Source organism: Trachemys scripta, chromosome 8, assembly GCF_013100865.1.
Source record: "Trachemys scripta elegans isolate TJP31775 chromosome 8, CAS_Tse_1.0, whole genome shotgun sequence".
Lineage (NCBI taxonomy): Eukaryota > Metazoa > Chordata > Testudines > Emydidae > Trachemys > Trachemys scripta.
Genome location: NC_048305.1, coordinates 74960252 through 74987267, shown reverse-complemented (window position 1 = coordinate 74987267; position 27016 = coordinate 74960252). Strand labels below are relative to the sequence as shown.

At 42.5% G+C, this 27016-nt stretch overlaps 1 protein-coding gene across 3 annotated transcripts in view; it reads right to left on the bottom strand.

Moving 5' to 3' along the window:
* The window catches only part of BCAR3 (BCAR3 adaptor protein, NSP family member), a 179071-nt gene that overhangs the window by 95774 nt on the left and 56281 nt on the right, over positions 1 to 27016 (bottom strand). Inside the window, exons 1-2 of one of the 3 annotated variants that reach the window (XM_034779727.1) lie at positions 14814 to 14899; positions 901 to 1228 (exon numbers count right to left, since the gene is read on the bottom strand). In XM_034779727.1, the coding sequence (XP_034635618.1) occupies positions 901 to 1220 (320 nt within the window). In that variant the 5' untranslated portion in view covers positions 1221 to 1228; positions 14814 to 14899. Of the gene's footprint in view, positions 1 to 900; positions 1229 to 14006; positions 14069 to 14813; positions 14900 to 27016 lie in introns of those variants that run through there. The other 2 variants (XM_034779728.1, XM_034779730.1) reach the window with 2 other exon arrangements.

Genomic DNA, 27016 nt, shown 5'->3' with positions numbered 1-27016 from the left:
TATGGGATTGTCAACAATACGTGGCCTATGCTCAGTGACTGTGTTTTTACAACTTTGCACCCCAATTCTTCTTCTCTATCACATACTAAATAACAGTAATAAATAATAGTATCCCTATTGAAGTCAGTGGGAGTTTTACCATTGACTTCAATGGAGCTAAGATTTCACCCTTTGAGTGCAACATCTGGGCAAACCTAAGTAGATATCCCACAAAATGGTATGAGGAGGATGTCCAGAGCCATTGAAGGATCAGCATCTCTGAAAATCAGGACATTTAGGGACTGATAGTCATTCTATTAACATCAGTGAACACTATCTGATACAGGTTCTTAGACTTCACTCTTTACTGTAAGTAACTGAGGCTTCCAGTAGTGCTCCCAAATTCTTCAACTGGAATTGGATCGAGCTTTTATTTAGTTGTCTAAATTTAGGTACCAACATTTGAAAATTTTGGCCAGAATATTTTTATCTTTAGTAGGACAGCTAATTAGACCTGCCTCCCACCACCCCCACACCCACACGAGAGAGTTCTGAATCTACAGGAACAAAGCAACAAACATTATTAAAATTTAGAATATTTAAAACTTAATCAAAACACCACCTAAGGCTTTTTTTCATTTTAATCTATGGAATAAGATGCAAAAATTTCCCTTATAATTAGCAAAATGCATCGGATTTCATTTTTTGCGTAATTACATAGAAGCTGACCTAAAACCTGGCTTGTGACATGGGGCCATCTCACTAAGGGCTGACTCAAGTTGAGCACCGACTCATGGTCATGCCCATGCCCATGTTGGCTCAGCCATGCCAGTGTAGCCTTGTAAGTAGAGGACAGGAGTTCTAGAAGAATACAGTACAGCTCTTACAAAACAAACATCTGGGTTAAGTTTAAGACGGTACCTGAAGTGGAGTTTCTCACTCTTCCTGTCTTGCAGGGGATACTCCTCTATGACATCTTGAATCAAAGGTGACTGCTGCCTATGTGTTCTGGAGAATGGCAGGGTTCCCATATGGCTAAACATATCACAAGATCTAATGGGAATGGTCCCCTTTTTCTTCCTTGGGAGAGTGCCATGGATAGAAACATCTTGATAGGAGTCTACGCGATGCTCAGCCAGAGGAGGTTTGCTGCTCAAAAGATCCATAGAAGAAGCCAGTGAGAACTGATGGTTCACCTGCATGTTTCTGGGGAGACTTGCAAGTTTTCCAGCAGCTATCATTCTCAGATCTGAAAAATAAAATTTGCCCACAGCGTTCATCACTCACAAGTGCTGCCATTTTAAATGAAATTAAATAACATTGTTAGCAGTTGTCTCTATTAACATTGCACTTCTTGTATTAGAAAGCAGACAATATATACTTTTCAAATATACACTAAATTATGACCTAATCTCATAGGTCCCAATCCTGCAGATTATTATACAAATGTGCTTAACCTTTATGCATGTGAATAGCCCATTAAATAATTGACTTAAGCACATATGCAAGCGTTTGCAGGATCTGGGCCATAATCTGCTATTACCTACAAGGTTTATCTTCTTATCTGTTGTTTTATCCTGAGTTCTTAGAAACCATTCCATTTGAAAGGTCAAACATCAATCTGGAATCATTAACTGAAACTAAATTGTCAGGAAAAAACCCCAACAATGTACAGACCAAGGCTCAGTTTAAAAGATTGCAAGTCTAAACTCAGTAGTGGGCACTACAGACCTGGTTAAGTAATAAGCATACTAGAGAACTGGGGCAAATATTTTTAAAAGCTTGTAAGACAAAGGATTTTATCCAAAAGATAAGGACAATAGATTACTGGAATTCTTTTCTGTAGGATACACAGGCCAACTGAGTCAAATTCACTGCTGGTATAAGGGGGATAAAGTTAATGGAGTTGCACACTTTACATTAGCGTTGAATTTGGTCAATTGTACCCTGGCCTACAACAAAGAGGTGTCTCCAACATACCTCCGCAAACATGAACAAAATTACAAACACTTGGTGTAAATTCATAGGGTCAGATTCTGGCCCCCCGATAAGGCTGCTTTCTGCCACTCTGCAAATATAAAGTAGCATTAAGTGACTACGAAGGGATGCTTATGGTTTAGGGAAATCCACAGGTCCTGTAGCGATGGCTACACTGGCTCCCACTCCATCCACTTCCAGCTCCAATCATTAGAACATTGTCAGAGGGCTGGAGGTCTTTGTGGGTTATTGTAGCCAGGCATAATTTGGAGCAACATTGAGGCTGATCTCAGTTATGTCAGGGTTCAGCTCATGAAACTATCTTTACGCTCTCCCCTCCACTTTAGCTGCATCACAAAGGCCTCTTATGCTGCTGAGAATCTAGCCATGGACTCCACAAATGTGTCGGTGACTTAACAAAAACTCCCTCCCGCTTTTTTTTTTTTTTTTTTAAATATAAACTATCTGTAATCAGAGCAAGGTATTTATGGTAGGATCTTGATGACATCACTTATAATGTAAAAGCGAAAAGTTCCATTTGCAGAGGCTCTGTAGAATTGCTCTTGCATGCTGTGTAATGTTTATGGGAAGTTGTGCTCTTGTAGATATAGTCAACTAAAATGGATTAAATTTAAAAAAAAAAAATAAGTAGTTTCAAGAGGTCTGACAGATTATGATGTGGTCCCTTGATGTGACCACTAAATTTCAGACCCTCCTATTGTTTACACCTTCATTCAGAATGTGGTTTGGGGAAGTCATTTCTACTTGGTGGCATCAAAAATATTGCATGTTCATTCAAAATTTAACTGTGTTGTACAGGCTGTTTTGCATTTTTGATTACCCATGCCAACAGAATTGATTCATAGGTAGGTCCAAAACAGACAATGCCTGATATAGATCCGGGGCCAGATTCCCAGCTGGTGTAAATTGGTGTAACTCCATTGTTCCATATACTAAACATAGTATTGAGGCATAAAAGTGAACTAGTCCCAATCAAAGTCAAGAAATGAAAAAAGTGAAGGTTCTCAAAACTCACACTAACATTGAGGCTGGGACCTTAATGAGTTAGGCACCCAAACCCCTATATATAGGAGTTTGGAAGTCCCAGCCTAACTTGCCCATAAAATTTTTAGAATTGCCTCTGTTTTTGCACCTAATGATCGTATTTACCATCTTCATAAAAAACCTTGAGACTGATAAGTGCGGAAGTATTATTATATTATAATAAATGTACTTTCCTCACTCTCCTTAACTCAAACATATGAGTAAACTTGCTAGTAAATTCATCTCTGGGCTGAGACAAAGCATATGAAGTTTTAGCCTCCAAAGTTACAAGCATGCAAAAACAAGTGGCTATAATAGAAGAAGTTGCAATGTAACTTCAGCTATAGTTTTGGCTACTAACAAAAATCTGTGACACAATAACAATAGACTTCAGACTACTTCCTATGCAGTGATATCTAGAGAAAGAGGACCACTCACTTCCACCTGATATTGATTTCTAAAATAACAACCTGACAAACTTTCAGTGAAACAAGAAAGGCTCATCAGGTTTACTTTTCCAAGTACTAAACCATGAATTTGCTACTGCACATTTTAAAGCACCTCCACCCCCCACATCAACTATACTAGGGTTTCTCAAACTGGGGATCGGGACCCCTCAGGGGGTTGTGAGGTTATTACATGGGGGGTTGCGAGTTGTCAGCCTCTACCCCAAACCCCGCTTTGCCTCCAGCATTTATAATGGTATTAAATATATAAAAAAGTGTTTTTAATTTATAAGGGGTGTGTGTGCGCTCAGAGACTTGCTATGTGAAAGGGGTCACCAGTAAAAAGTTTGAGAACCACTGAGCTATACCATAAGCTCAGTTTTCAAATGCATATACCTTGACAGGATATATAAGTCCAGCATTTGGATATTTAAATTCACACTTAGATATACAAAATGAGCATTTAAGTGCTGTTTTGAGAACTCACATGAGACACATGAACATCCTGCTTCCACATTTGATAAGTGATCTCCCCACTTGCAAAATACATATAGTTATACTTTAATTTTATTACATAAAAAGTTGATTACATTACAGCATTCCCCCCCCCTCAAAATAGGTCTACTCAATTTGTCTATAATCATGCCTGCTAGCATCCTCACCAAGGGTCAGAAGTTGGACTTGCTACTCCTTGATGGACTCCTAAAAGCAAGTCAAGATTCAGCAACATAAATAAAATGGTCAGCCCAGTAATGCAAACAATTATCTGTCAAATTTTCCTTTTACTGAATGTCAAAGCTCCAAGGAATGAGCCCCTTTTCATCTGGAGATCCTGGAACGTTTCAACTGTTTCAGTGTATGAGCCAAGCAGGAATGCTTGAATTTACCCTAGATGCAGTCCTAGAAAACTACACTCATTAGAAAACACTCTTTGCCTGCCAAAAGAGGTTCAATCAACAGCTGACACAATGGGTCAACACACTAGACGGTTTCTGAACAAAAAGGACTGGAATCCCAGTTCTGAACACTGCTGCTTGCTAACATGCAGTCACACTAGAGTAAAAGCCTGGGAAATGGTATAGCTTGCTTCTATTTAGGGCAGAACAAAAACTGATTCAGTCAGAGCCGTAACTAGCTATTTTTGCGCCCGAGGCAAGAATATAAAATTGCCCCCTCCCCCCTCCATATAATTTCATAGTAGTTACTTTGTAAAAAAAAGAAAAACCATGAATAAGAATAATAGAACATTTATTTATTTTAATCATAAGTTCTGCATACAAAATCAACTCATACATAAGGTGTGCATCATAGTGCATGAAACATACTATTTAAATAATCACAAATAAAATTTAGCTGTAGAACCATATCAGATACGATCAAAGATTATTTTTCAAAATTGTACTTTTCGTGCTTTTAATGAGGCAAATTCATCAATAATTGCATCAAAATTAATATTATTCGCTACTTCATGTTCGATTGACAAGATGGGCATATTTGTTAATCTCTCCTGACCCTTGGTTGCTCGAAGGTAGTTTTTAATTAATTTGAGCTTATTAAAGCTTCTTTCGCATGAAGCCACAGTTACTGGCAAGCAGAGAAATATTCTTTATGCAATTTCTAAATTTGGATAAGATTCGGCCAAATTATATTCATGAATTAACTGGAGAAGGTCCAAACTAGTTGCGCATGAAATGTTTGGAAACAATGCCAACGCCTGATGTTTAAAACTCAATCTCTGACGAAATTTCTGAGGCATTCAAATCGCTGTCATATTTGAGATTTAAATCCACTGCTGCTTTTTGAAGATTAGTAGGGTCCATTTTAACAAGCGAATCACCCAAAAGAAAATCAAAATCAGAAGATCTCTCATTTAAAGTTTCATATCTCCAATTTAACTCAACTATTATGGTGCCAAATACGGTTTTTATTTGTACTTTGAAAGACTGTTCAGCTGATAAATTAGAAGATACGTCTGCACACTCAAAGTTGCTGCCTTTTTATTTTTGCTTTCTGGATTCAATAAATTCTGCTGGTATTTCTATATTTTTTTTTATAATCTGTAAAAATATTGACCATATCGTTATCACTTTCAGGCATCTCTTGTAAAATATTTTGTAATCTGTTGATCATTTTACAAGCCTGAGAAACAGTGATGCCTTTTGCTTGTAGGGCTTTATTCACTCTGTCAATATGAGTTAGGATATTGCGCCATATGGCTAATGTGCACAAAAATTCATAATTAATTTTTTTAAGAAGGCTATTAGCAGTTGATACTGCTTCTGGACATTTCAATGCAACAGCGACATTTTTTAGAGCCTTGGTCACTTCTGTAATCTGCGAATTTAAGGCTTCAATTGCATTAGCTCTTGATGACCTAGTATCAGCGTGACCTTTTAGTGATACTTTTAACATACCCATTAAAATATCACAGCGACTGGTTGAATGAGAAAAAAAATGTGTATAACTTTTGTACAGTGGCAAAGAATGAAACCATAGTAGAATTTATGGAAGCCGGATGTACTCCGACTAAATTTAGACCGTGGGCTGAACATGGTACAAAATTCACTAATCTATTTTTTTTCAAAATAACAGCTTTGACACCTTTGTACACACCTGACATATTTGCGCCATTATCATAGCCTTAGCCTCTCGTGTTTTGTAGATCAAGCCCATCATTTTCGAGCTTCTTTATTATTTCTTCAGCTAATCCACTTCCCATTTTTTCTTTGGTTTCAATGAAGTCTATGAAACTTTCTTCTATAGATACAATTCCATTATCAATTCTCATGTATCTCACAACCTGGGACATTTGCTTTCAATGAGATATGTCTGATGTGCAGTCCAGAACGATAGAATAATATTTAGCTTTTTTTATTTTGGATATAATTTCATTATGAACTTGGTTTGCTAGTAAGCCAATAAATTCATTTTGTATAGCTGGTGAAAAATAACCCACTGAACCTTTTTTGTGAGTTATGATATGCTGTTTTAGTTGAACATCATAATGACTTATAAATTCCAATCAGAGCCGGCTCCAGGGTTTTTGCTGCCCCAAGTGGCAAAAAAAAAAAAAAAAAAAAAAAGCCGCGATCACAATTGGCAGTAGCTCCACAGCTCCGCTTTCTTCTTCGGCAGCAATTCAGTGGCAGGTCCTTCCCTCTGAGAGGGACCGATGGACCCACCGCCAAAGAGCCCAACGTGCCGTCCCTTCCCCTTGGCCGCCCCAAGCACCTGCTTGCTGAGCTGGTGCCTGGAGCCAGCCCTGATTCGAATAGATTAAGAAATATTCCCGAATTAGGATTTTCTATACTGCTACACGATCCTCTAAGTGGTAAATTGTTTTTGGCGCAAAACATCATGGCATCAAGAATTATTTTTAGAATGTCTCCATTTTTGTTTATTAGTTTCAATAGCTTTTTGTAGTGCATCATCGACACATTCTCCGCTTACTAATCTCTTTTGTAAGGATTTCCATTTACAGAAATTTTCACAATGATTGTTTGAATTTTCATGTTCCACAACACGGTTTAAATTGTTCCAATCATTAAATGCTACTTTCTGATTTGCAATATTAGATTTGATAAACCGCTGATCGAATAACATGCATGGAAAACAAAAAATGGATGTACTGGTTTCCGAGTAAATAAGCCAATTACGCTCTATAGTTTCACCATTAAAAAGCTTTTTACAAAACTAGTCTCCTGAAAATTTTCTTCCATCTTCCGATGTTGATTCACAGAAATCTGCAGATTTTCCCTGGTCAGGTCCATGTTCAATAAGGTGGCATCTTATTTTATCGTTTATACAGGGCCAAGATGGTGGATCCTTAAAACTGATTTCAGTGATTTGCCTTGCAGAGGAATTATGTTGGCCGTTCACATTAGTTTTAGTCATGATATCGAAGGTGTCGAGTGCCTCATCATTGTCGGTAATCGATACTGAAAGTGAAGTTGTAACCTCACGATCCAATTGCTGGTCAATAGCAACAATCATTTCTGAAGTTGTATAATTCTCATTGTTACTATTAGATAGTGGTGCCGAATTTATGGCGTCAGAGACGTCAGCTATTGGTGTATTCCCATAGTTTGATGCATTTTTCACTAGCCAGTTCTCCATCGTCATTCACATTTTTTCATTTTCTACTGTAGCGTGTTTTCGTCGTTTACGGTACTCTGCCCCACTTGGACATTTAGAATTCATACTATTCATAATGCAGGGTCTTGTTTAATAGACTGGAATAAAAATTAAAAATACATAAATGTATTAAATTCATCTAAACATTAAACAAAATTAATATATTATAAAGATCGCAGATTCCCAATCTGTGATCTCCATAAGAAATAAGGAATAATAAACAAAGGCACTCACCGTTTGGTGGGTCTTAAGTGGATCCGAGAAGTCCTAATATATAATAAGTGTGTGCTCACTGGGAATACTAGAACTCGATTACTCAAATGACGGTTGTTGTGTCTGCAGACAAACGCACTGACGTCATCTTTTTCTGCACCCCTCAGCTTTGCGTGCCCGAGGCAAGTGCCTCACTTACTAATCTCTTTGGTAAGGATTTCCATTTACAGAAATTTCCATTTACAGTGCCTCACGGCACTGGATTCAGTCTCCTATAATGCTAAATCTAAGGTAGGAATTTTGTATTTTCATCTATAGTACAATATTTCTGTCCCTCTTAATTCCTGCTAGCCCCATAAGCAGAGTAAAGACAGTTTTTGACCATCTGTGAAGCAAATTGGCCTTAGTCAGCTACAGAAGAATCAAGACTCCAGATCCAGATCTCAGCTAATAGACAAGATGTTTTCCAGATTCCGTACATGGATTCTGAAGGGACCCACCCACCCTTTTATTACGTTGTAAACAGAGGAAGCACAGACCAAGATTTCTTTAAATGACCATGTACATTAATGAATGTGGATGCATTGGGAAATTTTGGAGGGGGATTGGAAACAGGGTGAAGGCATTTGTCTGCTGGGCAAAACCAAACAATATTGCATTCCAAAACAGAAAGATTCTATTCACCTCATTGCTCAGACACCAACCTGATATATGCCCTATAAATACACCTAAGATGGAGTATTCAAAAAGCTATCTTGACTCTGATTTAGGAATAAAAATGCCAACATTATGGTTTAATCTGCCTTTCTGAAGCAGACACCTCCCCCCACCATGGGAGGCTACTTCACAGAGTAAGTGGTCCTTTTGGAGAAGGAACAATAAAATAAGACTAATGGTGAAAACTGTAACTACAGTCTGTCCAGGAGAAAACCTCTCATTTGGCCACAGAAATTAGATTCATTGCTGTCTGCCCCTTTTGTATTTGTGAAATCCCCATTTACAGCCTGATTCAAATCCCATGAAGTCAATGGGAGCCTTTCCACTTATTTCAAAGGACTCTAGATCAGGGTCTTAAACTGTCTTTTCAAAATGCTAAGCGATTAATGCATTGTTAGATATTTATGAAAACTGATTCATATCACACTCTAGGTTGTGCTCCAAAGCTCATCATACAGAAAGATGCCCATTGACTTCAGTGGGGGGTTTGTATCAGCTCTTTGGATATATGTCTGTCTTGGTTTGGTTGTGCCTTCACTGATACAAACCTCCTTCCTCAGCCCTATCTCTCACTGCTCTCTCTAGTAATGGAGTTAAGAGGGATGGAGCAGAGTAATATGTGCATATCCAATTCAAGTAAACTATTCTGGGACATTTAAAGGGACACAGTCAATTTAAAACACACACCTGTTTGAAAACATTTTAGTTACAGTACTATTATTACAAGCAATTCCTAATATTGTAATTGAAAGAGATTACAGAAAAATATATATTTCTCAGTTTGTTTACTTTGCACATTTTCAAGCCCTTTGTGTATAGTCCCTTTCACCATTTTCAATGTATAATCAGCAAAGCCCTGATCCTGAAATTGAATTGGCACTGGCAGCCTTCTGCACTCAAGTGAAGGACTCATGCAGAGTCAATGGCAGGATCAAGGCCTTCAGTTTTCCCTATTGCTGGTGTTTGTGGTTTATCATATCAAGAGGGAAGAACCACACATTAAAAAGAAAAAAAAAATGATTGAAAACCACAGAAGTTGGCAGGTGGCTTGGATAGATGTAGTAGCTGAAAACTATTGTGAACTTTAAAAAATAAATAAAAAATAGATAGATATGTTGATTTTCTCCCTATCAGGCAATACACATTTTTCTGTCTTAGTGTAAAGTAACCAAGAAAATAGTTAAAAATCAAACAAGTATTCTTGCACCAAGAGGTGCTTGCATAAAATTATCTGGGATTAAAAAAATTCCTGCATAACACCAAGCCTTTGATACAGGTATTATAAAATTAATTGGTACTCTAGCCTCCATGGCAAACTGGCCTGAAGACTTTGAAAAGAATACAAAGGTTCAGGGAATCCATAACCTGATATGATAAAGCGGGTGAGTGGCGGAGAGCACATGCAAGAGTTCAAAGGATCTAAACCTCTATCAGTAACAAGCCAGAGTCTGCCAAGCATCAAACACATGAGATTACGGACAGATCAGAGCTTTGAAACGGCTCCCGAAAAGATGTCAAAAGTACAGTAATTAAAAAAAAAAAGCTGATTAATCCTTATCCTATATTATGATAAGCTCACAACCTATTTGAGCAGTTTTTTATAACCATTATTCTGAGTCAGTGGAAAGCATATAAATAAGGATGACTTGGGTTTACTCAATATCAGTTTCAAATTAAAATAAAACTGTGGCCAGCTTACTTTTCATACTAGATTTTTAACTCGCTATTGAGAAAAGTTTAACTGAACAAATCCCCCATTGTTTGTAAAAAAAACATTTCAGATCAGTCTTTTTATCACATCATTTCATTAGATTTACAACAACTGGCCACAAACTAAATTTTGACTTTTATAAAAAAATCAATGTATGCATAAAATTGAAGTATTAGAAATATTTAAGTGTTCTTTGGGATTGCTAGTCATTTAAATTGTAACATGATTAAGATAGTTTTTAATCAAAATCTACAAAATTAAAAATGCATTTTGTCAAGCAGAAAATCTCTACTAAATCATCATGAATGTTTCTATGATGAACATTTAAAAAAATAATTCTCAGCCAAATCCTGAGATCCTTACTTTAAAGCTCATTCTGAAAGATTCTGAAAATCTGACCACCTCTCAGAAGATGCTGAGTGCCCTCAAATTCCAATGAAGTCAAGCCTTTAATTTTTACAAAGTCCTTAACCCGGAAAAATTCCCACTGATTTCCATTTGCCTAATTCAGGAGACCTGGGTTTTATCCTCAGCTCTGCCATGACATGCTCTTATTTGTCTTGGACATGTCACTTCACCTATTCCTCAGTTTCCCCAACTATGCAATGCCTTGAGATCTATGAATTAAGAAACAAAGCTATATAAAAGCTAAGCATTAACTATTCATATTACTAGGACTCAATAAAAACTGAGTAAGTATCTCATTATTTGGACCTTTCATCATACTATATAATTCCCTGAAAATGTTACATACCCCTGTTAAGGTAATATGAAATTAGACCCACACAGTGCAACTGCTCATTATCATTTGAATGGCTGATCTGCCATTCAAAATCAAACACCCTTGACTAGGGATAAAAAAAAAAAAAAAAAAAAAAAAAAAAAAAACCACCTCTGAATCCTCCTTTTCTCCATTCCTGAAGATAAAATTGTGGTCAAATCAGAGTATTTTTCAGATAGCTTTTTAAATGAAAATCACGGTTTCCCAGGGGTGCTGAAACAATTTGTATAGTGGGGGTACTGAGAGTCATTGAACCAAACTGTTACTCCTGGGGAAATTCTGTGCTGCTGCACGTGCACAGAATTCATGTCCCCTGCAGGTTTCTTTGCTTTCCCACAGAAAAATGACTTTCTGACAGGGAAGAAAAGGGAATCTGCAAGAGCAGTCACACATCACTCCCTAGCAGAGCAGGTACATCATTTCAGGCACCTGGAGCAGCCAGCGGAGAGGTAAATCACCAGGGGGCTGGGGACACCCAGGAGCCAGTAGCTCCTATCCTGAGCCAGGATCAGCTGCTAGTCACGGCTGGGCTGGAGGCAGGACAGGACTTCCTCTTCCCCTGCAAGGAGTGTCTGGGGCGGTGTCAAATCCACCCCCAGAAACCTCCCCCAGCTGCAGGAAGCTCCGCATCCTTCCCTGCTTCCTGTCCTCATTGCTCCTCAGTTGTGGGGGGAGGGGTCACTGTACAGGGAGCAGGGCCGGCTCTAGGTTTTTTGCCACCCCAAGCAAAAAAAAATTTGGCTGCCCCCCCTTTTTATTGGCTTTTCCACATTTGCACTTTGCAATTTTTGTTTGTTTGTTTGTTTTGTTTTTGACAGTTTAAAATTACAAATTCTCTGTTTTCATTTTTTTTGTTAGTGAAATAAAACAATTTCCTACTAGTGTACTCATTTACTCACTGGGCCGACCATGTGACTTGGGCTGTGTCTGCCTGGGCAGAGCTAGGGCTGCCCCTGCGCCGGAGGCCTTGGCATAGGCAGGATGTTAGCTCCGACCCCAGGGCTCATGTGGTCTGTGTGGGTCAGCCCAAGTCACACTGCTGGCAGGCTACCCAGCCTGGCTGTCGCTGCCGAGTAGCCAGAGGGGCCTGGAGCTGCGTGGGAGACACCGAACAGCTCTGCCTCCTGTCTCTCCTTCCCCATGAGCAAGGCACTGCCCTCCAAAGCTGAGCGTCACAGCCCTGTGCCGGCAGGAGCAAGCAGCGGGCGTTGGGGGGCTGCCCAGTCTCTCCAGCCAGGGCACGATCACCTTTGCTCCCCTGGAGCCAATCCCAGCCTGAAATGGCTGTAGCAGCCCTGCCCACAGTCCCAGGTCTTGCTATGCAGCATGGGGAGGGGAGGAGGCTCTGAGAGCAGGGCTGCATCCCGGCTCCCACACTGGCCTAGGGCCCCCATGGCTGGAGGGGCAGTGGACCCTGGGGATGTTGGCTTGGCGCAGCCTCAGCAACATCCCAGAGTCCCGGGCGGTCACCCTGCGGCGTGGCCGGGGACAGAGCCAGCAGGCTGGGGGGGGGGGGGAGTGCCTGTAGCTCTCATGTGTAGTGAGCTAGGGCGGCTGCGGGGTTCGGCGGCACCCGGTCAAGAAAACAACAGGGTGGTCAGGATCCAACCCAGGACACTGCCTCAGGTCAGAGCCAGGGCCCCAGCATTATGCCGCCCCTGGTAAGTTGCCGCCCTAAGCACCTGCTTGTTTTGCTGGAGCCTAGAGCCGCCCCTGAAAGGGACCTGCTCCCCCATCCACCCAACCCCATGCATATGGTCCTCCCATACCCAGACACCCCTGACAAGCTTCACCGGGTACATCCAGAACCCTCCTAGCCCTCCATACCAAACCCCACCTCACTGAATCTCAACTCCTGCTTCTGAAGCCCCCTGCACCCAGACCCCCTGCCCCCAGACCACCCCCCACTGAGCTCCCTGCATTCAAACCCCACCCTGAAGAGCCCCACCCCCCTGCACCACCCTGAGCCCCCACATCAAGACTCCCATACCACTGACGCCAATGAGCTGCACCCAGATCCCCACCCCAAGCCCCACTCCCCCCACTGACACCCCCACACCCCCCTGCTGAGCCCCAACCAGCTTCACCTGGAAGCCCCTGCAGAGTCCCATTGCCCCTGCACCTTGAACCCCCACAACAAGCCTCTGTGCATCCAGATTCCCCCACACCTAGACCCCCCAGATTGTCCTACACAGAATCCTCTCACCCCCACCTAGATCCCCCCACACTTGGTTCCTGTCTGGTTGAGCCCACCGGCCTCAGACCTGGTGCAGAGAGGCAGGCCCCAGGGTTTTTCTGGGGCAGGTCCAGGCCTTGTGCTGTGTCAGGTTCGGGTCCGATCTCACCCCTGAGTCTGTATCCTGGGGATGGAAGGGGGCTGCATGGTGATCTCCCACCTTCAGCAAGCCAGTGGCCTGTTCTCCCCACTGCCATGCTGGAGCCTCTGCATTTATTGACAAATAAAACTTGCAGAATTTTAAAATATTGTGCGTTTAATTTTTAGGCACAGAATGCCCTCAGGAGTAAATGTAAACTCTGTAGATGATGGAAACTCCTTTAAGCCAGGGAGTGTACCAGCACCCCTAGTTCCAGCACCTATGCTGTTTCCCCTCTGTGCAGACATACAGAGACAAACTGACAAGACCATCTCTTTTTTGGGGCATGGGGAAGCCATTTATTGTTATCACACTGTTCTATTCCCATGATTTCTCTGAAATAGTTCACGTGGATGTGCCTGGTAACTCAGAGTTCTTTCCAATAGTAAACATACAACTCTTCTATCTTGTATTACTAATGGATTTATGTAAAAAACAGTAACAGATCAGGACAAGCAGCAGCATCTTGGTATGTGCTCCTCAAACAAAGCAAAATGATGTAATCAATAACAGATCTCATCATTTGTGACTTGACACTCAACATTGTATCTTTCCTTTGGCTGCTGTGTAGAACACGAGCCTGAACGCACCAGCTGCTTTTGACTTTTAAAATAATAGTCATCGTTTACCTATCTTTGTGTACTGAATGAAGCAGTTCCCACAGAGCCCGTCTCTAAACTCCGAAATCTCTTCCTCTCAAACGCCGCAACGCTCTAAACGCCTAAAATCGAGACCAGATTTAGTTCAGAGCTACCAAATAGTTTAGATGAGTCAGATGTGAGCTCTTCTCTTTTCTCCCCTCCCCCTGGGAGACAAATACAACCAGCTATTCATTCGTCATCCAACAAAGAAAAAGAACAATGTTGTCAACACAGTTACATGGCAGGCTACTTCTCTTTCTTTGCTAGCTTTCGAAGAGATTAGTTGAAAAGTTTGTCTCCTCGAAATGTTCTACCTCCAGCTGAGCCCCATTCAATTAATTTGCAAAGCAGCTAAGCCTCCTTTGATGCAGTAATCAGGGTAACACATTGTAAACAAGGACCATCACACCAAACGATTAGAACAAATACATACGTTTTTACACACACATACAAACCCAGCATATTTTTAACAAAGCTCACTGATCATCTGTATATGCAAGTGCAAACGCCAGCTCCGTCTGCTCAAAGTAAATTAGTTGGGATATTTATGGGCAAATTCCAGTGCATCACTATTACCATGGTAACACTTTTCATTTAGTTAATGGCTGTTCATTATATAGACCAAAGATCTCCACATTAAAGTCTCCTAAAAGCACCCCGGTCGAATCATTGTATCATTACTGGGATAACAAAATACAGAGAAAAATAGCGATGTAAAATCTTTAAAGGCTTCTGGTTCAGTGACTTGTCCCTTTGCATAATCTGAAGTTAGACAAGTAATAGGGAGCCACTTACCCCTCTGAAGAGCCTCGCACACTTTCAGATCAGTGCAGCATAGCCTTCATCTCGGAGCCAGATCGGTTCGGGAATGCAGACAGACAGCTCTCAGTCAGATCTCACAGCTAAACCAGAACCACGTTGACTGAACAGAATTCTTCTAGTCTTTTGAAGTTCTAATTGAGCAGCCTAGAGCTCTGTGTACTGCGTGCAACAACTCAGCAGCTGCAGACACAGTTCTGAGAGACGCACAAGCCAGCACTCAAGCGGTGATTTACTGCTTTCCAGCCACACCCCTTGGTAGACTATTCAGGCTGAATCTCGCTGAACCCCCTACATAAATGCTATTTACATGCGGTGACCTCCCGTTGCCCTTTTCCATGGATTTGAGAACTTTAACTTCTCCCTGTAAGATACCACTGAAGTGATGATTTATCACTTCCTCCTGCAACCTTTCGTGGGCAATCCAGACGGCTACTGTCACTTCACTCCCAGATAATGTAATTATATTAGGAGCTATTTTTGCTCACATCCAGACATGGGTGCAACTAGTTTGCAGTGTAAAAGTGTATTCACTGAGACAAAAGCCCACCTACCTGTAAATGGTCGTGACCAATTCAAACAGCAGGTGTTGGGTGCAATAAACAAACAGCTCTTTCCCTCAATGAACTAACAAGGGCTCATTTACACTGAGAAAAGCAGCATATGTAGAGATCAGGCTGCCCCAAGTAGACAGAAATGTTGTGTCCCTCCTTCCCATCACTTATCTTCCCCATTGTGCCAATGCAATGCACTGCATGTGGACTGGTACATATACCCAGCTCATCCATCTCCTCTCTCAAGCTAGCCTCCCTTTTTACTTCTTGTTTATACTCAGATGTATCCTCCTCATGCCGAGGGAATTCCTTTGCACCTTCACCACTCTGAGAGTTCACCTGCCATCACATCTGCAACAAGTACTCCTGTTCTTTTAGCTTAACTCTCACTCTGCTGAATCACTGATTTCATGCCTGGATCACTGCAGCCCCCTCCTGTGGTTCACTTCCAGTACTAGGCTGTTCATAACACAGCAACACGCCTTCCAGGGGCAACACGTAACTGTTCACAGTGGGGAGGGCAGTATAAAGGTTCTGGGAGGTAGTGACCACCTCACAGTGGTTTTCAAACTGTGGAGCATGCCACCCTAGGGGTGAGTGGTGACACCAGGTGGCTCAGGCCAGCCCCACATGGTGGAGTTCAGGGAGAGAATGCCACCTCCACCCCGACTCACTTCAGCAAGCCACCCAGCCTATCTGAGTTTTGGGGGTGCAACCAAAAATCTGGGGTGGGGGTACATGAGCCCACATGCCTCCTACCCCAGGCATCGCCTCTGAATTGCCTTCTCACCTCTAGATGTAACATTCAGGCCAAGTGTGCCTGTCTCCTTGTGACTTGGCAATCCCCTGGAGCTTGAGGATGATTGTCCTCCATAAAATGATAGCCAGTTACCCCTGGTGGATCCGCAGGTGGCTAATGAGGCTGAGCCAGGGTCCACAGATTTTGTCACAGTTGTGGCAGACATTTCCCAGTGGAAGGGGCTGATCCACAGAGAATAGCCATGTGCTAACTACACTCTGCTACCAGCATTAGCTCAAGTGACTGTAGCCTTTGCTTAGGGACGCAGAGGTCTTGGGTTCAAACCTGGCTGCTGCTGCTGTCACACTTAAAGGGCTAGCTGCCCTTCTGGTCTCTGAGTACATGCCTTTACCTTTCCTCTGATGGAATCATGCAATTCTCCCCCTGTCAGACCAGGACCTAAACTACAGAGAACCCTGTATCAACCATGCTAACCAGCGGGTCTGACTGGATTCAGTACCTGTGGTTCTTCCCTTCAGGAGCTTGTGACCAATGAACTATGAAGACCCAAAACCAAAGTACTATTTATTTAGCCACAGAACAAAGCAAACAAGATAAAGGGGATTTTTAAAACAACGGGTCTGCATGCTTGCTTTTCTTACCTAGCGCTCTAGGCAGGTCTGTCGGCCCCCAGACTCCTAACCTCTGGATCTCAATCTGTTATCTGTTCTCTCTCTCCCCCTGGCCTTAAGGACCTCTCTCTAAATCCAGCCAAAAGCTTCTGTTCTCAGTGTCCTGCAGTTTCTTTGTCCTGCTTTCCAAAACCCACCTGCTGAGCTCAGCAGTGTGTCTGGAGGTGGAACTTGAAAGCCAATGGCTCTTTCACTGTCCCTTAAGTGTTGGTGGATAGACAACTCAGTTGAAGCCATTATACTCTTTTCCTGCCCATGTGCAAACAGCCTCTTCTTGAATTAACCTAATGTATTACATTAAACCCCTTATAACAACCAGGCAAGCATACAGAACATATAGTATTCATAAATTATTACAGTCACCTTCAAATCTATCACTGACCTAACCAGAGGGTTATTGCTTACATGCAAAGGTTGGCACATCAGCCCCCATCCTGAAAGATTTTTCTGGGACTGCTACTTTTTTCAAAGATATGCTCACATTCCATATTGGATCCCTTCACTTTTCCAATTCAATATCCCTCTTTTTCTCCTTTGTTAGATGCTGATCCTTCGTTGATGTCTCCAGTTATCCAGAACAATTTTGCTAATATTGTTATTTTTCTTTCTTTTGTCTTAGTGTATAAGTCACAAATATAAGGACTTAACTACCATTTTCCTTAATAATGTTACAGCAGCCTGTGAAGAGCTGTCTCTGCCTTACCAGACAGAATGATATTTAATTGATCTCTAGTGGTTGTTTCTTTTTTAAAATATTTTTATGCACTATTTCTAAATTTTTCATTTCAATCTGAAGTCTACCCCTTTCACTGTCTTTCTCCTTTCTTCCCAGAAGCAATTCTAATGAGCTTTCCTCTTGTAACTTCATTATAAGCTTCCGATATAATGTTGGAGTTTCCACCATTTTCATTGCTTTCAAACTATATTGTGGCCTAGTCTTAAACTATCTAAATGACAAATAAATAGCAGTAGATTATTCATTTTTAGGGCCTTTGTGCCATACCTGAAAGTAGCAGAAAGTGGAATATGCTCACTCCAAACCAATTAGCCAATATCAGATTATAAAAGGGACAAGATTAGAATATAATCAGCCATAATTAAGGCTGCATGTTTGTCACGGAGGTCACAGAAGTCACGGATTCTGTGACTTTCCGTGACTTCTGCAGCAGCTGGTGTGCCTGGCCCGGGGCAGCTCAGGCGGCCCCTGCCCAGTCTCATCTGCCGCTGCTGGGGCAGTCTCTGGCAACCATGCCTGCAGCAGCAGGAGTTTGGATGTGGGAGGGGGCAGGGTGTTGGGGCACGGGACAGGGTGAGGTGGGCTCTGGGCGGCGCTTAGCTTGGGGGGAGAAGGGGGCTCCCTGGAAGCGGTGACATCCTCCTTGCTCAGTTCCTAGGCAGAGGCTTGGCCAGGCAGCTCTGTGCGCTGCCTCTGCCTGCAGGCACCACCCCCACAGCTCCCATTCGCTGCAGTTCCCAGCCAATGGGTGCTGCAAAGCCGACACTCTGGGTGGAGGCAATACGCAGAGCTGCCTGGCCATGCGTCCACCTAGGAGCTGAGCGAGGGGGATGTCCCCGCTTCCGGGGAGGTGCGGAGCCAGGTAGGGAGCCACACGCTGCTGCCCACCCCCCAAGCACTAGAGGGGGTCCTGGGCTGAATGCTGCCGCCACCCCCCCACCCCCCCCAAGATTTAGTCAGGGGTATATTGTAGAAGTCATGGACAGGTCACGGGCCATGAATTTTTGTTTACTGCCTGTGATCTGTCCATGATTTTTACTAAAAATACCCATGACTAAAACATAGCCTTAGCCATAATGTATAGATGGTGAACGTGAAATCCCTTGATAGTGGATTTAATTTCTGCCAGGCACTCAGAATAACCTCTCTCTTGAAGCTTATTTTTATGCATTATCCTGAATATTTATCTGTCTCCAATCAGACCTATCTAAAATTGGATGAAAGGTTACATTTAAATCACTTCACAACAGAATAAAATCCAAAGTGAAACTTGACAAGATAGTAATAAAACATGGGCCTGAATCTGGAGCATTGATGGAGCCTAAGGTAACTTCTTAGCCCAGCAAGAACCTTTAACTGAGAACAAGTGCTTTAAGGGATGGGGAGACAAAGGAGGAGGCTGGGACTGAGTACTCTGAAGAAAGAAAAACAGCAGGACAATTTGAGAGCTGGGTGGAAGTCAGGAAAGGGGGCTTTGCTATGGGAGTGGAGAGTAGAATTCCTCCAGAGAAGAGGAGAGGGTCAGGAATATTTGTGATGGGAAAGGAGTAGCCAAGCCCCTCAAAGCTGGAAAGAAGGGAAGATAGGGCGCTGAATGGGTTACAGAAGAGTTAAGATCAGATCAGGTGCCTGTGCTGAGAGAATAGGTGGGAATCACCTTCAGGACCTCAGCGCAGTTTATACCTCTGCTCAGTGTTCTAAGAGTAGACTCAAATTCTGTCTGTAGGGGTTGTTGGTATTTGTTTGTTTGTTTTTTGTCAGCTCAGGATGCTGAGGTTATTTTCAAACTGTAGTTTCATTTTCTCATTTTATGGTAAAATTTTCAAATAAATCCTAAAGAACAAAAATTAAAGAAGCTATCCCACAGACAAGCTATGGGGAACAAAGATCCTTCAGCAGAGGTTTCATTAAGGGATCTAGTTTATTTCCCAAAATGAGTTAAATGTAGTGTCAAGTACAACACCTACCCTTCTGTCCCCTGGCCAATTGTGATTGCTTTACAAATCACATTTTCCTGTTTAAAATGACACTTCCCCTCCCCTTCCACTGTGGAAAAAAAAAAACAACAACACACAAAGAACAGGTGAAACTGAGTATAAATGCACAAAGTAAATAGACTGGGGGAAAAAGCAAATTTTTCTCTTTCGGTGTAGTTTGTAATAGGTAATAAAAGGGTATGGACAGTATCATTTTAAAAAAAATTGATGGTTTCCCTTTAAATTTTAGTAGCATATAGTGTTAGTGCTCCTAACCTGATCTAACACTCATCAAATCTAATCTTCAAAATGTAAACTGAATGGCTCCAAAAGGCACTGGAAGGATCCCCTCCCCTTACTGCACAATAGGCCAGATGCATTATGGAGAAATTCTCCTTCTGATAAAGCATCAGGTAGTGGTTGCTGCCAGAGGCAAGATACAAGAGTGGATGGAGCAGTGGTCTGATCTGGTACCGGGAAAAAACGTACATGGCCTCTACCCTATGTTCTATTAATACAATGCATAATGTACAAAAGCTGCAGCCGGAAGGTTTTGCTGCTAGGGGCCATATCTTTTCTGTCAGGCTTCTGCTAGGGTTGGATGAATAGCTTAAAAATCAAAATAAAGCAACTGCTATTTACTGGCCATATAACTGCCTTTATAAAAGAAGAAATTAGAGACATCCCTGCCCACCTTCCTCCTGAACTTTTGGTAAGTTCAGACCTTGGTCCAACTCTTGATCTGAACATCACAACCCAGGCCCACATCTCTAAAACAAGTGCGCTAGACTAAATCTTGGTGCAGTGATACTCAGACCTCAGTGGTTCAGGAGCCAAATTAGCAATCGTCATTGCCCAAAAGAGCCACAGGAGTGTGAATTCATTGTTCCATTTACTATAGTACTTATATTTGTATGTAAACAGTATGATAGGGGAAATATTTAGTTTTATATCTATATATTATATATTATGCTTTCAGCAAAATGACTGACCAAGTATTATTATTTCATCAACTACAACTGATTAATAACATAGTAAAAGCATCCTAATTGGTTAATAATTAAATCAGTGTTTAATATCATATGCTGCGAAGACCTGCAGGAGACTCATTAAAGAGCCACTCGCAGCTTGTGCGCCTCAGTCTGAGTATCACTGCCTGGTGTAAGAGTGTGTAACTCTATTGACTTCAACTGGATGAATTTGGCCCAACGAGCTTATTTTTCTTTTTTACTTTGAGATAAGAACACCTGATCTTAAAAATCAAAGATTCTAAAGGTACTGTAATCCATCTCATTAACATCACCAGTGGACAAAATAATCCACTCCTAGCCAGACCCTGCCTCCAACATCAGAATTTACAGGTAGAAATAATACATTACAGACCTTTAATGATGGCTGGGGCACATGGCTGCACTGATGGAGCAGTGGGAGAATGGGAAAGAAGTATGGGGGAGGCAAGAAAGATATGGGAGCTTCAGCTAGGGTAAGAGAGAGAGAATATGGAAGTGTGGAGAGAGTGACTGGAATATGGGGTAGGAGTGGGAGAAGAAAGGTTGAGCAAGGGGCTAAAGAGGGGCATGGAGAGAACAGAACAGAACAGGAAAGGGTAGACAGGAAATAGAAAGCAGAAGTAAGGGAGCCAAGGGAAATAATACAACTCAGAAAAGGGGAAGCAAGAGAGCTGTGATTGAGAGCTGATGGGAGATTATGGAAGAAATGAGTGAGAAAGGAGAAAGGCGGAGGCACAAAAAACCATGAGGAGAGAGATTTAGAGCTTGATCCAAAGTCCATTGAAGTCAATTGAAAGACTTGCATTGACTTCCATGGGCTGTAGATCAGGCCCTAGAGGGCGAAAGAAAGCTACTTCTTAGAGAACAGGACACAGGGGGAAGAGCCATGGAAGGAAAGACTGTCAAATGGGGAAAGAGGGAGGACAAAAACCAATCAGTAGGTTTCAAATTGGTTTTGTTTAAACAGAAAGTTTGGTAACAAAATATTATACAAACTCAAATGTGGGGGAGGGCTGAGGACTCCTCATTGTTTTTGGGGGGTGGACAGTAGAGTCGTGTCCCTGCCACATGTACGGAGGAGAGAATAACAAAACAAATAGAACCACGTAAATCCAACATGGGCCCTTTTTTGAGTATATATGAGTATTTCTGAGCCAAGGTTTTTGATACGTTTGTTGGTGTTTTAACTGCATATAATTTGTCATCAATTTTTCCCCTGAAATTCCAAATAAATAGTAGATAGGCTTCCTTCTTTGGGTCTTGTTTTTGTTTGTCTAAACACCTTCAAAAACACAGAAGATTGCACTTGATACATCACAATTTTCTGGGGGGAGGACGCCTACCACATTTATGTTTTTATTGCCTTCCCAAAGCATCCTCACTTTTGTTTGCCTAGCTACAAGCCTGAGCAGTTCTAAGACATGCTCACTGCTAATATTGCCACATAGCTCAAGAAACAAACAATATAAATGCCAGAAAGAGAAAAGCGGGGAGACTTTGGGCTTGTCTATGCTACAGGAACTATACTGTCACCGCTATGGTGCCGGCCGTAGCTATGTTGACATAACCACACAGTATGAACAGCAGTTCTCAACGCATGGCCCATGCGCCACATGCAGCCCGATTAGCACACAGCTGCGGCCCAGCAAAATTTGCCGCTCTGGTCTGCAAGGGGGCGGGGCTGGCTGAGGAGGAGACAGCATCTGCCAGCCCGCTGGAGCACTACTGCCAGCAGGGGACTAGTGAGTGCCGTAGGGGGGAAGGGTGTAGGAGAGTGGGTCTCTGGGCAGGTTTGTGGGGAGGGGGAGCACTCTGGGCAGTGAGGGGGTGGGGGTGCTGGGAACTACAGGTTTGTGGGGGTGCCCTCCCCTCTAGAAGGGGTCTCTTGGCAGGGGGAGCTGGGAGTGGGGGACTGTAGAGGGTTTTTTTTGGGGGGGGGGGGGGGGGCTGTGGTTTCAACCTGTGGCCCACGTAACACATTGTGGGCCCTGAGAACCATTGGTATAGACACAGCCTACACCAATAGAAGAGCTTTTTCCATTGGTGTAGGACCACCACCTCCCAAAGCAATGGTAGCTAGGTTGACTGAAGCATTCTTCTGTTGACCTAGTTGCATCACTGGGTGTTATGACAGCATCACTACATCGCCCGGGGGTGTGGATTTTTCACACCTCTGAGCATTGTAGTTATATCAACCTAACACTAAGTATAGCTCAGACCTTTAAAAATATATAAAAGAACAAAGTTGCTCAAATGATACTGGAATCTCTTCTCTTATCAATGTCTACAGTTTTACAAGGGGCAAGACCTACAACCACCACTAGGACTTACACACAGCAATCCTTGCCATATTGATGGATGAGTAGAACCCATCTGTCACGGAGTATTGGGGAACTCAGGGCCCTGCACCCCCGGCTTCCTGTGATTCACCATGACTCTCAGCCAGCCAGTAAAGCAGAAGGTTTATTTGGATGACAGGAATAAAGTCCAAGACAGGTCTTGCAGGCGCAGACAACAGGGCCCCCCTCAGTTAGGTCCAGCTTGGGGTCCCAGGGCATCCCAGCCCACCCCCCTTTGGGGGGTCAGAGCCATCTCTGCCTCCCAGCCATCTCTCCAGCCCGCTTCCAGCACTCTGCCTTCAGCGACCCCTCCCACAGCCTTTGTTCAGTTTCCCGGGCCAAGGTGTCACCTGGCCTCCAACCCCTTCCTGGGTTCTCATGTTACACGCTCAGGTATTCGCCTTCGGGCAGACTCCCATCCTCCAATGCAGACTATCCTAGCCACACTCCCCTGTCAGCATTCACAGACCACAGTAAGAACAGGCCCAGTTCGTCACACCATCATCTTCATGTGGCTATCTTTCTGGAAAATACTGATACTACCCTCCCTTTAAAACTAGGCTAATAGAAGAAGGAAACCTCTTGAAATCATAACCAAAACCAGACAACTCTGGCTGGAAATGGAAGCTGATCTCTGGCCTGGTGATACACACCACAACCACTAGGTCAACTAGGCAAAATAAAAAGAACCAACATCAGAAAAAATACCTTTTAAAGGTGACGTACAGAGGACGGGGGAAAGGTGGGGGCTTGTGTACTTCTGTGCTTTTTTATTATATGTATAAAGAAGGCCTACATTTTGTAATGGTTCTTTTTCTGCTTGTTTCTTACATTAGAAATTCAGGTCTTGTCCACTCTGGAAGATTCTACAATCACTGAGAATTAGTAAAAGGATAACATCACATGATTCAAGACAGTGAAAGAGAAGTTTTTGAGAGAGCAAGGGATTTTTAGTAAAACTGTTAAATTTTTTTGGTTTCATCTATTTAACTTAACTGACTAATTAACACTTTTGGAAGAGGAAGTCTTTGTTAAAATATTTGATATACCTACCACCTCAACTAAGGTTCACAATAAACATGCTTTAAGATATCCAGATGGTCCTCCAGCAAAACCAACAAAGACCAGTCTTGACATTTCTGATATTTCTAAGGTTAAAAAAAAGGTGAAAATAAACCTTTCAAACGGACGCATACACCTCCTCCTCTGCCCTCATAAAAAAAGAGAGTAAAAAGGGCACACCCCCAATTAGAAGAAATAGTCTTAGGTCACCTTTAAAGCTAATTAAAGAAGGTATTCACAGGGTACATCTATACAGCAATTAAAGACCTGCATCTGGCCCAGGTCAGGTGACCCAGGCTCACAGGGCTGTGTAGACATTTGGGCTCAGGTTGGAGGGAGAGGGGAGGCTCCCAGAGCTCGGGCTCCAGCCTGAGCCCGAACATCTACACAGAAACTTTATGGTCCCGCAGCCTAAGCCCAAGTCAGCTGATCCAGGCCAGAAACAGATGTTTAATTGCTGTGTAGGCATATCCACAAGAGACGTAGCCAGTGGCTCCTATCCAAAATCCACCAGATTTCCTCAGAAATTACCATGGATGTCAGAGAAAACTGGACCCATTGTGACAAATTCTTAGTTGGTTTAAACTGGTGTAGCTCATCCAGTTCTAATTACATCAGCTAAGAATCTGGGTCTAGAGTCTAGAATTTTACAGAAACCACCATCACGAAAAAGAAGTGGACAATAGATAAGTTTGTAGTCAATATACTAGATTCTGATGTACTATTCAGAAGTGAAATGCTAACATTTAAGTATACTACTTTTCTATAGCCTGCCAGATAGAGCTGTTTGAAGTTTGCCAGTGTTGGTTTACTGGGTTTCACTGCAATGTTTTTCAACACTTTTGATCATTGTGAGTTCTCAGCTCTTGAATGTCAGGTTTTAGCGAACCCCAAGAACTCGCAGAAAATTAGGTCAGAAGCACTGAGTTTTGCCTGGTGTCAACATGAAACCACAATTCAGCCCAGATTCACTTAAACTGGGTTCAGAGCCACTCTAGAAACTGACATAAAAGGCTTTAAAACCTTTTCACGTATCCAAGCTGACCTTTGAACCGGTGATGAAACAAGAAAGCAGATAAGATTTGGATGGTCTGAGGGTTCACTGCAAACATATTACATAGTCCAGATAGCAATCCTTAACTAGCACACCCATCACTGCTGGTCATGAGAGACAGGATTATGGCGAGGGTGCAGGACTTGGAGTCAGGAGAACCTGTTATAGGTGTAGCTCTGTGTCACCTTGTATGAAGTCATTTAACCATCCTATACTTCCATTTGCTAATCTAAACTACCTACCTCACTGAAGTGTTGTGAAGATTTGTCCATTATAGCACTTTATAAGAGTATCAGATGGAAAGTGCTAGGGAAGTGCAAATATTTTCCTCGCAGCATAGGGGAACATTTCTTGCTGCTCTGACTGGACCAATTCTGCTACTGTTTCATGGAAAATGTATAAAAATATGCCACAGAATCAAATCAGTTTTAGGATGTGAACTGGTCTCTACTGATTGATTTAACTGTCCTGCAAATTTCCAGGCAGTGTAATTTATAGACGAGTAACTCAGGGTTTTTTTAAATTGTCATGTTTTTATGAATAAGAACTAGGCAACCAGTATAGATTTCCTTCACAACATGGTTGGGTGCTAGTGACTTGACATTATTACATATGCTAAGAATACTCTGGTATGAGTCATATTCCTTTCTTGCTAGTTTTATTCCATTTTCAGAGGAAGCTGAAAGCTTTTGACTGGCAAATGTTCAGCTAGAGATGTCATTATACTAGGATGCAGGAAGAGATCTATGTATAGACTTTCAGAGGCTTACATATAGGGGTTTCAATGGGAGTTTTGCCTTCTTGAGGACCATTGGGTCTGGCACTAGATCGGATGCTGATGCTCTGTCAGCTGCACTGGCTGCCTTGAGTTCACATACTTCATGTCAAGGTCTTAAGCCATAAAATAATATAGAATCAACCTAACTAAGGGATGGCTAACTGCCCTACTTCCTGTCACAGCAGTCGAGAATAGGAAACAAGGTGTGTGTGACTTTTGTAATACTTGTCCCGTGATACATCTGTGGCATCCTAGTGCTTATTTGGTACTGTGCCTTTAAAGGGAAATTGCCAGCACCCTTTAATGATGAGCTATTTAAGAGAAAAAAGGCCTGAACTGGTCAAGTGCTGTGCTTCCTCAGCTCTCACTAAAGTCCATGGGAGCTGAGAGTGCTCAGCACCTCACACAAATGGGCTTTAGGTAAAGAAGCAGCTAGAAAGTTCAGGAAGAAATTCTCTCTGTGGGCAGTGTGACAGATATTATGAACCCCTGGAAGATCCAATGATTATTGCATCAATGCTATAAAGATTATATGTATATATGCCTTCACGGAGGGAGCTAAACAGTATCCTGCAGAACTAAAATCACTGGAGATACTTAATGCAAACCCCCAGGCAGGTAGCAAGTCTGGATAAGTCAGACTCCCTGGGGGAAAAGGCATATAGTAGTTTGATCTGGTTTAAGAGGGGGTCAAACAAAGAACTACATGCTCTATAAAAGTGACCATCCTGACTGAGGAAGAGCGGTCACTCCCACACAATCCAAGAACTGACATGACACTATGATCAAGAGGGTCAGATCATGTGGAAAGGGCCTGAAGTACTTTGTTCCTATTAGGGTCTCCATGTGGAAAATGGATGACTGCTTGGTAAGCTAATTCCTGTAAATTATCTGTTTATTGTTTTTAATGTATGTTTTCTCTGTAGTGCTTTGTTCTGAAGAAGTAAAACTTTGGTTTATGAAGGCTGGCTGGTCACTGGTTAACCCTGTCCTTGGCCCTGAGAGAACAAGACTGCTGGCGCTGAGTTAAAGTCAGACTTGCTGATGTGATCAGAGTGCTTTGGAGGGGGAATTGCAGCCTAAATTCCTGGTCTAGGAGGAGAGTCCCTGAACTCTGCTCCAAGAAAGGTGACAGCTAGAGGCTTGAGGCCACAAAGGTAGGGTTACCATATTTAAAAAATAAAAAAAGAGGACACTTCACAGGGCCCTGGCTCTGCCCCTTTCCCACCCCCGGCCCCG